At 49.1% G+C, this 14,217-nt stretch overlaps 1 protein-coding gene across 3 annotated transcripts in view; it reads right to left on the bottom strand.

Moving 5' to 3' along the window:
* The window catches only part of MAP4K5 (mitogen-activated protein kinase kinase kinase kinase 5), a 59,757-nt gene extending 51,557 nt beyond the window's left edge, over positions 1-8,200 (bottom strand). Inside the window, exons 1-2 of one of the 3 annotated variants that reach the window (XM_085225914.1) lie at positions 8,043-8,200; positions 7,699-7,922 (exon numbers count right to left, since the gene is read on the bottom strand). In XM_085225914.1, coding sequence (XP_085082040.1) covers positions 7,699-7,797 — 99 coding nt within the window. In that variant the 5' untranslated portion in view covers positions 7,798-7,922; positions 8,043-8,200. The other 2 variants (XM_085225915.1, XM_085225916.1) reach the window with 2 other exon arrangements.
* Between the last annotated feature and the right edge of the window lie 6,017 nt (positions 8,201-14,217).

Here is a 14,217-nt window from a genome sequence, read left to right on the forward strand (position 1 = left end):
AGCAGTTGACTGTCACAACTCAAACACTGCTTTGAATTTTAACACCGACATGCCTGAAGCTGCGATTTGGATTCCTCCTGAACTTCACCAAGGCCAGGCTGGATGTGGCTCTGGGCAGCCTGGGCTGCTGGTTGGTGACCCTGCACATAGCAGGGGGTTGAAACTAGATGAGCACTGTGGTCTTCTGCAACCCAGGCCATTCTAGGATTCATGCTGACCAGGTATTTTGGCTATGCAGACACGCTCAGCACACCCAAGAACCCCTCAGGAAGTGCTGATATGACAGAAGTGATGCCCATGACACGCAGCCTGGTTCAGCTGCCTCTCTTCACAGTACCCTGCTGTTATCCTCATCCCTGCGATGGAAATTGCCCTCCTCATACAGGGAGCATTTCACAGGGCTTCTTCAAAAAAAAAGGCATCTCAGATACCTTAAATTAACTCCTACCCCTCTCCGAGAGCCCAGCATGTACTGTGAGCAACACAGCAAACACTCTCCCTTTTACCCCCTGCAGGCTAAACTCATCACAAGAAAAAAATTCAATTACTGCTGTTTTCACACCCTCCATAAACACAGTGCAAATACCTGACGCTCACACTTTAACTCTTTACCGTTTATCTTCCATCAAGATTAATGACTACATTCTTGGGAGGTTATCATTCATCCATTATCTTGCACGTCCACACATTAAACAGCAAGTAAAGGCAAATGTAACACTGTTCTCTATCAGCAAACAGCCCTACTTGTAGATGAAAGCAGAACAAAACCACAGCTTCTCGGAGCAGATCGTCAAATTCAAGTTACTATTTGGCTTTACCATCTCTCAGCCTTTGCAGCTCCTTCTCACTGATTCTGGAGGTAACTGCACAGCCTGGCATGCATAGTGCTGCTTGGGCAGCATGCTGGCAATGCAGGTTGCTGAAAAATATCAAACACAGAACTCCAGATACTTAAGTAGGGCATGAATGTGATAAATGGATAAACCATCCAGAGTAAGTTCATCTGTTCTGCACCTAATTAGAAAGAGAGCAAGCCATCAAACAACCTCTTGGCAAAGATAGCCACAATTTATCTCCTTAGCACGTACAGCCAGAATAAACTTGAATATACATAACTTACATCTAAACACACATTTCTCCATTTCTACTTAGGGGGAAGAAACGATGCCTTTAATGCTGCACAAGAAAGCAAGTTCAAGGAGGTAACACCAATAAAGGCAGCAGAGCCCTGCAAAGACCTCCTCTCTGTGAGTAGGAACAGCAGCTGCCTCTCTGGAGCACCTCAATGTTCACATTTCAACAGATCCAAATCCAGCTGCGTACAGCTGAAAATATGCTTCATGCAAGCAGAGAGAAGACATCAGCCTTCTCTCCAGTGCCCCGCTCCCACCTTTTTAATGCTTCTGTGAGGACAAATCCCCTTTGGAGCCCTTTGCCTGGGACTTGGCAGGGCCAGGAGCACCCACGGAACAGACTGGCCTCTGAACCAAGCCCTGCCTGGAAGCGGGCAGGAAGCAATTCCTGGCTCACCTGCAGTGGGTGGGACAGCCCACAGACAGAGTGGGGTCTTCCATTTGCCACCTTGGGTTCTTTGATGGCAAGGAAGGTCCTTGCAGGCTCTACCCATTGTGCTGGATAAAATCAGTAACTCTTGGGTAAAGGAATTTCAAAAGATGAAGTGCAAAGTGGAAAACTCCCTGCACTAAATGCAGAATTTCTCCTTTAAATTAAGTGAGGAACTCCCAACTGCTGAGACCTCTGTGTGACAGAGCACTCCTGCAGGACAACGTGGGAAGAGGCAAGTCTGGAGCTCAAAATGATGGCACCAGGCTGAGCACTACCCAGCAGATGGAGACAGCAATTTTACAGAGCTGGTTACATGGAAATGGAGTGGGAAAGTATCCTGCCCTTCTCACTGAGCTTTTACTGAAATCCCAGAACGTGCTCACAACAACGGAAACTGCCATGAACCACAAATCAAAGTCCACCAAACCTTGAAAGTGTCCTCATTGATAGGAAGAATTCCAAAATTTGGAGAGAATTTAAAGTATTTTGATTCTTTGAAGAAATATAAGGCCTGAGATCCTAACAAAATGGCAAAGAAAATCTGTGAGCAACTTATATGTATCCAGAGACCAACCCATTTCACGCACAGAATCACCGTCTGTTGATGCTGCCTCCTCTCTTCATTCACAGCTGTAACCAAGAAGCAAGGTGCCAAACATGAATAAAGGTAACAAGCGTGTTTTCCCAGCTGCAGGGAGGGCAGACAGTTGCTGGTGTCAGCCAAAAAAGCTGGCAAACTCCGTGCTGGCCTTGTGAGCAGGAAAAGCTGCTCTACTGGACACAGCTGACCTGTGTGTCACACACCTCTCCTGATGCAACCTGGAAACCCTCAGCCACCTCTTGCTACAAGTTTTCACACACAGGGTGGTGAGGCACTGGAACAGGTTGCCCAAGGAGGCTGTGGATGCCCCATCCCTGCAGGCATCCAAGGCCAGGCTGGATGTGGCTCTGGGCAGCCAGATCTGCTGGTTGGTGACCAGCACATAGCAGGGGGGTTGAAACTAGATAATTGTGCTCCTTTTCAACTCAGGCTATTCTAGGATTATGTGATTCTATGAAGTCTTGGTCACATTCAAAGTTATCCATATGAGCTGGCACTAAAAACAACTACTGCATCTCCTGGGGCTGAAGCTGAAGTAGATACTGGTGTGCAAACACAACAATCTTTTACCTGTTCCTCTTTCTCAGAGATTTCCTCTGCTCTTGTGGTGTTTCAAAGGGGATGCAGAAACCACACCATGCACTTGAAAGAGAGCTCTGGGGTGGAAGGCAGAAAGGCCCATATAAAGCACCTCCGGTGTTCCAGACTGCTCTGCAAAAAGGTGTGCACACCTTTTTGGGACTGAACCAACACGCCCTCATTCCCTCCTTCCTGTGCACATCCACAAGACACTAAAGCCTCCCTGGACTGTTCCATAAATAATGAGAAAAAAACTAAAATCACCCACCCAGCAGAACATCTCCTCAAGGACAAGTTCAAGATCAAAACACTGCAGCAGGAGGCTACACCAGAACCAAGGCTGGTGCCACTGGGACATTAAACTCAACAGAACAGGCTCTCAGCTCCCCTATGACTTAAGAGACGCTTTAGTGCAAGGCAAACAATGCATATAATCCTTGCAGACAAGTGCTGTCAGCACACTTTACATTGCTTCCTATACCATCGCTATGCTGGCACCAGCAGTTGCCTTTCTGGACACAGCCCTGTACAGCTGACAGAAGCATACTGAAAGCTGCTGCCACACTTCCTTCAGCTCCTCTCCTCTGATACCTGGGAGGACAACACTTCGAAGAGACACAGAAAAGAGACCAGACCTTATTTTTAAGATTTTGGACACTACTTGCTTTTCAGAATCAGGGAAGAATTGGCATAGGGAGACATGCTCACCTTTGCTCTGAATCTCCACAGAATGGTGCCAAGCCCCAGGGCTCAGCAGGAGGCAGAGGTAGGAGAGCTCCTAAGGATGTCAGGACATTGCTGGACAGAGGATTCTGAGGTGAGAGCCATCAGATCAGAAACAAATCACACAGATACTCCCACACAGATCATGCATTTGTTTCAAAAGGCATCATCCTCAGCTAGACACTGAGTTTGGGTCCTCACATAGCGTTAGTGGGAAATACACGTACACAGGAGGTGATATTTCAACCCAAACAGCTTTGAATGTTACACAATAAAGATGCTTATTAAGAAGAAATCAAAGACTACAAATGGAAAAGCAAAGGCTTCCCCCAGTTCCCAAATATCCTAAAAGTGGGTGTCAGCAAGCCACTGAGTAACTTAGTTCTCAGCAATGTTTTGTTGCATACACGTGTATCAGTACTTACTGACTGCATCCAGAAGAGAAGTATGCAATTCCCAGAAGAAAACATCCACAACAGCACGAAGAAACTCAGCAGCAGCTGCTCTGATGCCATCCTAACCACCCTTCACGTGGAAAAACAAGAACATGCAGACTTCATGCATGGCTCCAGCAAACACTACTAACTATAAGCTTGGAGGTGGAGAGGAAGAGAGGAAATCCCTCCGTGTGATAAATGCTTATGGTGATTTATAGGTGTAAGCAATGTGTGTGCACCAGGAAGAGAAGCACAGAATCAGGGATGGCCAATCCAGTTGGTCCACAGCTGCAAAAATGTACTCATAGAAAGTCTGAAGCATCTGACTGAAAGCTACCAGAGCCATAATGGTGCACTGGTAGTGAAACAAAGCTGTGGCACTCCACTTTTCATCTGTCCACTTGAAAAAGCAAAATGTTTTAACAAGGAAGTTAAAGACAAACTTTTGTTTTGTTTTAATAGTGAGGGAAAGGGTCTGGCTGAGTTGATCCAACTTCATTGCTCAGTATCTCCCTGCAGCAATCAGAGAGCAGTGTCAGAACAACACAGGGTGCTTCTGAGTTAATGCCATTAACTAGTGCAGGAGATTAAAAAGCACCCCTAGAGAATAAGAAAAAGACTTAGCAGAGGAAAGGGGAAGGAATGAAACTTCTGTGATACTTACTAAAAATCTGTCTCCTTTGCAGGCATTTTCTGCTATTAATTTGGTACATTTGTATCCCACGGCTTCAGCCAAACCAGAGCATTCAAAAACACTGCTCACATCAACCATCCTTTTGCTCCCCTTCTTCAATACTGAAGATTAGCACAAACGCTGGGGCGCCTGCATGAGACTCCACAAAAAGCAAAGCCTTGCTTAGCTAGGAGAGAATGGGACAGAGGAGACGGCAGGCGGGAGCAGGACTCACACGTGCACTGGATGGCTTCCATTTCCCTTCTGTGTCTAAGGGGTGATTTGCAGACGTGATTCAGCTTTCTGTCCCACAACACCAGGCACCTGGACAGCTTCTGCATTAACCACGTGCACTGTCTATTCCAGTACCACCACACAGGTACACGACCCAGCTTACACCGTTTTTAAATACTGCTTGTAGACGAGCAAAGTGGGCAAAGAGAAATCTGGCTGGAAAAAGCCAAATGAAGACTTCAGCTTTGCAGAGCTCAGGGGTACGATGCTGAGGCTGAGAACCATATGACTGGAAGTAAGGGGGAAAAATACCATTATCAAGTTATTAAGATCCACTGAGCACCCACTGCCATCACTATAACCTCTTTCAGAAGTCAGCAATTTAAGATATGCCTAACGCAGAAATTATTCCAATGGGTTGGTGTCAGCTCAATAACAAAATCCTCTAATACAAAGTAAAAAAAGCCCTTCCCTGCACAGATGGAACAATGATTGCAATAGGATTTTAATGAAGAGTGCACTCCCACAACTGGTAGGCCCAAACTTGGATCCAATTCCACTCGCTGTGAATAGATAAGAAAATGTTTATTTAAGGATGGTTTCTCCCCCACCCTGAAATGCATTTTGGGGAATAAATATTAAAATAACACCAACAATCCAGCACTTATGAGCGCCCTACAAGCAACCATTGTATGCCATGTGACAGAGGAAAAAAACACCAAGACTAAGAAAACACATTCTAGCTTTAAGCATCCATAGTAGTTACGAAAAGCAAAGGGGGCAGGAGATTTTTAGCAAGGACTTAAGTATGTTTCTGTAACCTAATAGTGAACACAAATATTTGCTTAACCCCCGCCTTCGACTTCCAGAAAAGAACTAATTACTCTGACAGCTACCAAATGCCCCAAGAAGAATTTGAGGCATGAACCACCACCACCAAAAAGCAACAGAGAAAGAGACAGAGCTCCCACCATCAGAAGGGCTGCCTCATTTGGGCATCCTAAACCCAACTGTGAAGACACCAGTGACTCATTATAGCGATGGAGCAGAGGAACTGCTTCAAGAGGTGAGAGGAAAATTCCATCTTAATTTAAGAATGCTCTAACAAACCTCGTCTGAGCTCTGAAACATCCCAACCATCAGATATTGACTAAGAAACGCTTTCTATAAACACTGCTGACAGTGCTCAGTGAGCAATCTGTGCTAAGAGCCCTACCATGGACACAGAAAACTCAAAGTGCAATGTTTATACATCAATTGCTTTCAAGAAAAGAAGTTTACCTTAGATCCTTTTAAAATGAACACAACATCATTGACTTTTAAAAATGAAGTTGGCTTTGCATATCTGCCGTAACAGCCTGCACCATCCCATTCAGTATTCCCTTGACACAGTTCCTCCCTGTTTACAAGGCTCTGTGAAAACAAAGAGCACACCAACGACCTAGAAACAGATGCAGGATTCCTAACTACTTTAAACTCATTAACTTCACACTTGGTTTAGAGGTGTAACAACTCTGTCCAAGGCTTCGATTTACGTTTCTCAGGTTGTGCCTGGAGACGGTTTATCACTGAGACTCCTGCAGAACAGAAGGATGTTTACCAAGACTCAAAGAGAGGAGGTTTGGTGGGAAGGGGGGGGTGTTATTTACAGGGCACAGTGCAGGGCCCTGCATCCAGCCAGCTCCGGAACTGGAAGCTATAGGACATGTCAGCACAGCTCTCCACTCATTAGCAGGATAATGAGAAGCAGAATCTGTCTCTTTTTTTCCCACTAGGAGCAAAGGGATGACACAGAACACTTCCCTGTGACACAGCCAGTCACTTTTCACCACGCTGCCCTACACTGTGCAGCTATACCCAAACTAACCAGCTGAAGGCACGCTATGTTTCAGATTTATGAAACCCAAAATGTCCTTTTTAAGTATTATGGGCCAGATTTCCCAGTAAAGAAATCATAAAATCATAGAATCACAAGGTTGGAAAGGATCTGCAAGACCTTCTAGTCCAACCGTCCTCCCATCACCATTGCTATCACAAGCACTAAACCATCTCTCATTGCTCCTGAGTTGACTGATCTGCGCACAGCACTCTAAGGAAAAAAAATAAGAAGGTAAACATCCATTACCACGAAAACAAAATAGTTAAAAATAACTCCCCGGGGCCATTAGTAACCATTTCAAAGGGGGATGAGAACGAGATCCAGCTATAAAACTCCAATTCGAACATTAGCAACCAGCCCTCCCCCAGCACGCAGCAATTACCGGCGCCTTTCATGTGGCACAGCCACGCTCCTCAGTTTGGTCACACCAGGCCCATTTCGTGTACAGGCAGCAGCATTATGAAGTGTAACATCACAGCCATTCTGCCCACGGAGTTCAGAAATTCGGACTGCTGACACACGAGCCAAAAACATCACGACAAACAGAAAGGGCTCACGGAGCCATCATCAAATGGCTGGGTTGGAAGGGACTCAATGACCACCTGCCGTGGGCTGGGTGCCCCCCAGCTCAGCCGCCCAGCGACCCACCCACGGCCTCAGCACCGCCAGGGACGGGCACCCACAGCTCCGGCGGCCTGAGAAAGGCTACAAGAGGAACGTGGGACTCCCACACCGCTGCGGCCGGGACTGTTTGAGCAGCACCCGTCGGCTTTCAGCAGCAGCCCACAGCGAGCTCCAGCTCCGCTCCAGCTTCCGAAGAGCTTTAATCCGCTTCTGCCTTTTCGGCTATTATTAACCCCGGGGATAAAGTCGTTAATCGGGAGCTGGAAGCGACGCGCTCCGCGCAGGTAAATGCCCTCCGCCTTCAGCAACGGGCGAAGCGCCGCCCGCAGCCGGCGAGCCGGGAGCCGCGAGCCGCCGTCCCGCGGCAGATCCGGGCCCTTACCTTGTACACGTCGCCGTAGGTGCCGCTGCCCACGCGCTGGATCAGCTCGTAGTCCTGCTGCGGGTTCCGCCGCATGATGTCCCCGCTCGGCCGCTCCATGGCGGCGGGCCCCGAGGGCCGCCCCTCCGCTCCGGGCCGCCGCTTAACGCGGCCGCCGGCCCTCGGCCCTCATGGCTGCGGAGCCGGGAAGTGCCTCCCCCGCCGGGGAGGGGTCTCGGCCGCGGCTGACAAAACAAAGGGAGGACGAGGGGCGCTGGGAACGTCCGTTGGCCGCGGGGCAGCGGGGAGGGGTGCCGGCCCTGAGCGGCACGGCGGCCCTCCGCAGCCAGGCTGCCCTGCCCTACCTGCGCGGCCCTTTGTCCCGGCGCTGAGGGAACGCCGCGCTGCCGCCTCCTTCCTCCTCCCTTCTCCTCCTTCCTGCTCCCGCCGCGGCCCCACGCACGCACCGCGCCGGGACGGGACGGCACAGCGCCTCCGCAGCGCCACGGAGCGGCGGGATTCGAACCCTCGGCCCTCAACTCCACGGCCGCCGCCTCCTCCGCCCCGGGGAGCGCTTACACGGCGTCCGCCCTCACAGCGTTGCGCTGCGCTGCGCTGCTCCGAGCGCCGGCGGGGCGAGGGGCAGGATCGTCCGCACTGCACTGCACCGCAATGCTTTGGAAAGGCCGCGTCTGGAGCGCTGAGCCCCCAGCTCCAGGCAGACGGTGAACTGCTCCAGAGATGGCAGGGGTGTGGGGCTGAGAGCCCCCGAGCTGTGAGCTGGAAGGCTGAGGGGAATCGTATCCATACATATCAATATCTAAAGGGGCGGGAGTCAGATTAGCGAGGGCAGTGTATTTCTTCCTTCGTGGAAAGCAGCGCTGAGGAATGGTGCCATCTGTCAGACAGGGCTGTGGCATAACAGAAGGCTGTGTCTGCCTGGAAGACGTGAGGTGATGGCCTCATCACGGAATCACAGAATCACCAAGGTTGGAAAAGACCTTCAAGATCATCCAGTCCAACCATCCACCTATCACCAATAGTTCTCACTAAACCATATCCGTCAACACAAAATCCAAATGTTTCTTGAACGCCTCCAGGGTCGGTGACTCCACCACCTCCCTGGGCAGCCCGTTCCAGTGCCTGACCACTCTTTCAGAGAAAGAGTTGCACCAGGGGAGGTTTGGGTTGGATTTTTACTTCACAGAATCACGGAATCACAGAATGGCCTGGGTTGGAAGGGACCTCAAGGATCACGAAGCTCCAACCCCCCACCACAAGCAGGGCCACCAACCTCCACATCTCACAGCAGCCCAGGCTGCCCAGGGCCCCATCCAACCTGGCCTTGAACACCTCCAGGGATGGACGGGGCATCCACAGCCTCTCTGGGCAGCTGTTCCAGCACCTCACCACTCTCACAGCAAACAACTTCCCCCTCACATCCAACTGAAATCTGCCCTCCCTCAACTTCAAACCATTTCCCCTTGTCCTGCTGTTATCTCCCCTTTCCAAGAGCTGACTCCCCTCCTGTCTGCAGGCTCCCTTTAGGTACTGAAGGCTGCACTGAGGTCACCCCACAGCCTTCTCTTCTCCAGGCTGAACAAGCCCAGCTCCCTCAGCCTGTCTTTGTAGGGGAGGTGCTGCAGCCCCCTGCTCATCTCTGTGGCTCCTCTGGACCCTCTCCAACACCTCCCTGTCTTTCCTGTACTGGGGGCTCCAGACCTGGACACAGCACTGCAGATGGGGCCTCACAAAGCAGAGCAGAGGGGGACAATCACCTCCCTGTCCCTGCTGGCCACCCCTCTGCTGATGGAGCCCAGGATCCCATTTGCTTTCCGAGCCGCAAGGGCACACTACTGGCTCATGTTAAGCTTTTCATCTATCAGGACCCCCAGGTCCTTCTCTGCAGGGCTGTTTCCAGCAAAAGCAGCTAAAGTACAGCAGAATACCTGAGTAAAACCCACCCGTGGTCTCTGAAATGACTGCTGGACAATTTAATAGACTGAAGAGCCCAGACACGGAGCAAAGGAATGCTGGAATCCACAGTGGTATCGCTGCACAGTAAAATCATTAAGGCCTACAAAAGGAGGTGTGAGCTCTGAGGTGCAAAAAATACCACATACTCAATGCAGGAAATATGTTTGCAGAAGCTTGGTGGGATGAATGAAATGGATGCCAGATGTATGGGCCTTTTGGTGATTGAGCCTCTTTGGCAGGCAGGCAGCCCAACTGGGCCCAATGCATTGACAAAGCAGCTCAGTGCAGCTTCCCAGTTTAAAATGGAGCCTGTTTTTAGCTTACTGCAGTGCATTTGGGAACGCCACGTGCAGTACCTGAAACCACACCGCTGATTGCATCAGCTTTTCCTTCCAAACACGGGCTCTCTAGCATAACTCGTTAGGATTATTGCACCGTTTGAGGTTGAACTCAAAGGCTGTGTGTGCTGACGCTCAGGAATTGCACGGTCACGTCTGGTTTTATTGGGCTTTGATTTATGGGCTCATTGGAAATGGTGCTTTTCAGGAGCGGGCTCCAAATGTAAACTGCCTTGCTTCCAGAGAGGCAGGGAAGCACGTGACTGCCAACATAAAGGGATTCACATTTCATTTCCCCTCGTACTCTGAAAGCTTTCTACATCCTGTATATTCTCTCCAACATAAATACGTAAGTTTTCCTGAACACCCAGCAAATAAAGAAAAGAAAAAAAAAAACTATTTACCCTTTAGGGGGCTGTATTTCCTCTGGCGATTTTCAACAAAACAATTACCTCTGCCCTAGAAATTAGCTTCCTGCACTCCTGATAGCGAGCTGTTTGTGTCCTTTTTTTTTCCCTCTTCCTCAGCTATGAATGTCTGAACACCACTTTTCATTTTCCAGATTTTCTGCTCCTGTCAAGCCATCAGATGACAGCACAGGAAAGGCCGTTTCATTTTCCAGTAGCAGATGGTGCATTAAGACTTGGCCTGCTACAGCATTTTGTGGATCCAAGGGCTCTGCAGTGTAATGCAAGAGCTCTTTCATAGACCACAGTTTTGTCCTTGCTGGGTTACCCTTTGCTCCACACCTGGACGTTTGGTTTCCTGGAGCATGTTGCCCGTGTTGTGAGCTCCGAGGCTGCCTTATGATCTGTGCTTTGTTCCACCATCCCCAGCTGGGTCCCAGTCCCTCGCAGAAGTGGCACTGTAAAGTGTACATCAGTAACAGCAGCACCAAGTCTACTGATAGAGCCATTCTGTGGCTGCAAGAATGGGGGTAAGAGAGATATACAAAGCGTTCAGTCCAAGACATATATCACAGAATCATATATCACAGAACGGCCTGGGTTGCAAAGGAGCACAGCGCTCATCCAGTTCCAACCCCCTGCTGTGTGCAGGTGGCCAACCAGCAGCCCAGGCTGCCCAGAGCCACATCCAGCCTGGCCTTGAATGCCTGCAGGGATGGGGCATCCACAGCCTCCTTGGGCAGAAGACATGGCGTGACACTGCATCCTCCCAGCACAGCCTCTTCAGCACATGTCCATCTCCATTCTGCATTTACCACCCGAAACCACGTTGCTCTGCTGGTCAAGCATGTTGAGGAATGTGCTTTTATGCAGCATCGTTCATCTGGATGGGTCCCAGCCCTAGTAGGAATGTTAAGTGGTTTTACATAAGGCATTACGTAGGATTAGAGAATGTGATCTGTTTGCACTGTAGTCTTGAGAGGAAGAACAGCGAAGGTTATTTTAATGAGATCTAGCTGGTAACGGTCGATGCAAAGCTGCACCAATTTCTAGCTGAACAATGTTATAAAAGTGCTTTTTAAAGCAGCACAGGGTGCTGGGCACATGAATGGCTGTTCACTCTCAAATAGGAAATTGAGCTGTGAAACATCAGCACTCAGAGAAAGTAATCGGCCCTCCTTCTCATGAAATTGCCAAAGCATCTTTAATTTCACATTGTTTAACGATCTCACACTGGAGGTGTTCAAAACTGTTCTGCGAGATCGCTTCGTGGCTGTGGTGCATTTGACTACTAAAATAGATCAGATGCACAGCAACAAGGAAGCCAAAGGCACAGTAATCAGCGACAAGGCCTGCGGCTTTCCCCCTCGTTGATTCATGCCATGCACTCTATTTTACATCAGATTTCATTGTTGAGGAGACAAAGTAGGCTCTCAAGAAATGCTGCAGCTTTTTCCTTATGGGTTTTTTTTTTTCTTTTAAGTTTGTGATTTGGGTTTTTCAGATTGCTTCTCCTTTCTGATGAAACATATGCTTTTGCTACAACACATCTCTCTGCTGCTACGAGCCAAGGACTTTCCTGGAGGGCAGGATAGAGGAAGATACCCACACATTGCCCTATTCCTGGAGATGCCCAAGGTTGTTGGATGGAGCCCTGGGCGGCCTGATCTGGTGCCTGATTTGGTGGCTGGCACCTTCCCTGCCCGCAGCAGGGCAGTTGGAACTAGGTGATCTTTGAGGTTCCTTTCCAACCCAAGCCGTTCTGTGATTCTGTGACATAGGAGATGAGTTACTTCCAGGGCAGCTCTCTGACACCAAATCCAGTTCTGCCTGCAGCAGGTAGGATGCTGAGCATACAGCAGCTTCTCAGTGTCACTTCAGGAGCTCACAGTGTTGCTCACACTGCTTCATGCTGAGTTCTGTTGGGGGACCCACAGACAACGCTGACAGGGCAGGATTTGCAAGAGTGGAATGACCTCTCCGTATTTTGGAGCTGGAAGCAGCTGGGATAACAGCGAGCACATGATAGTCAGTACAAAAGATGCCAGAAAAAAAAAACCCACAAACATGCTAATAAGAGGACCGAAGATATCCTGATGCAGGAGCAGAAAGGAAAGGTTGTTGCTCTGCTGAGATGCTCTGAAAGGAGAGAAAAGTCACGCGGGGTTGGAAGAGCAAAGCCTTCCCAGGCTGCCAAGAGGCACAAAAGTCAACCAAGACCCTCTGCCAGCTTGAAGCCAGATCCATGGGCAAGGATTTGTTTTCTAGGGAAGGAAGAGGAGTGCAGGTGGCCATGCATTACTCCTGCATCACCTTGTTTACATCACTGTGTCCCAGGTCGCTCTGCAGCTGAGTGTGCTGTTTGCATTCGGCAGGAAGGAAGCCAGGGCAGAGGTGAGCTGGCAGCTTCACCAGCACCAACTGCTCAGCATGAAGATGTGGAGAAACGTGGCTGCTCAAATCAAAGCCACATACATAAATGAGGGGACTTCAGAGAGCTGCCTGGAAACCCATCTGCTGCCCCTGCTTCCAGGTGCACGGAACCTGGCTGGAGCATATTGCAAGCATCTTGCTGAATCATGCAGGCAGGTAGGCTGCGTGGGTATTTTTGCCAAGAGGAGCTGGAACCCTCTCCCTGGGAAGAGGTGTATCTTTGGGGGAAATCCTAGAAACAAACTTGGCACACGCAGACTTTGGCTTGGCCTTAGTGCAGCCACGTTGCAGAAAACAGACCGGCAGGGAAGGATGTTTTGAATATAGCATCCATCCATCTGTCAGTGTAGGAGAGAAAGAAAGAAAGGAAGAATTAAAAACAATATTGGAGATAAATGGGAAGCTGGGCTCAGAAGAGCTCTTACTGACCTTTACAGAGAAATATGAGGAAGAAAGAGGAATCTGGGAAGGCTGTGGTTCGTCCTGCAAAACCGGTATTGTCTGAATCCATGGTTGAGAGTGGGATATTTTGTTCCAGTTCAGCAAAACCTTGCAGGAGTCCTGAGGGTGTCGTTTGGGGTGAGGGACCGACTGGGAACTGGCCTGGTGGTCTAAATCAGATTAGAAGTATTACATCTGTTTATTGCAGGCCTTGTGCAATTGCTTGTTGTTCCTGACCAGCAAACCCAGCTGTCCCCACATGCACTCTGAGGTTGCTCTGCTTGAAGATTTTGGCTGATATCTCCTTTATCTCAATCACTTCTTATCTTCTTAACTAGTTCCTTCAGTTTACAGATCACCTTCCAGAGGAAAGCCCTCCCCACAGCGATTAAGCAAGTTAATTAATTAACTGCTGAAATTCCATCTTCTCTATGAGTGAAATGGCTCTGTTACAGCTCTGGTGTGCAGCGATGTTAACAGGAGAGGCAAAGAGAATTCCTCTGGTTGCAATCCCCGTGTATATGTGGGTGGTCATAACACAGTTTGGGGTGAGAAATAGGAACCACAGGAACAGGAGGATTTCCTAAGCAACAGGGATCTGTTTTGCTTAAAAATACTTCAGTAAAGGGGAAAGAAAAACAGAAATTTGAGACAGGTTTCAGCTTTCAACAAGGGGCGAAAAGCTGATTTTGTTTTATTCCTTTTTGCTATTTCCTAGGAATCTTGGCCTCTTAACTTGAGAATAAGGACACAGCAATGAAAAGTGATGACAAATTGCTGCCACAGAGGAGTGTAGGTGCTTAGGAGAAGCACAGCTAAGGTCTGAATCCTGTGCACTTTCTCATGAAATTAAGCAGAAGCAGTGAAAAAGCAAAGAGTGAGCAGGCAGAAATGACACGAACAACTGTGGGGAAGCAGCAAACGGGTTCCAGAACCTCACACAG

Source organism: Meleagris gallopavo, chromosome 5, assembly GCF_905368555.1.
Source record: "Meleagris gallopavo chromosome 5, MGAL_WU_HG_1.1, whole genome shotgun sequence".
NCBI lineage: Eukaryota > Metazoa > Chordata > Aves > Galliformes > Phasianidae > Meleagris > Meleagris gallopavo.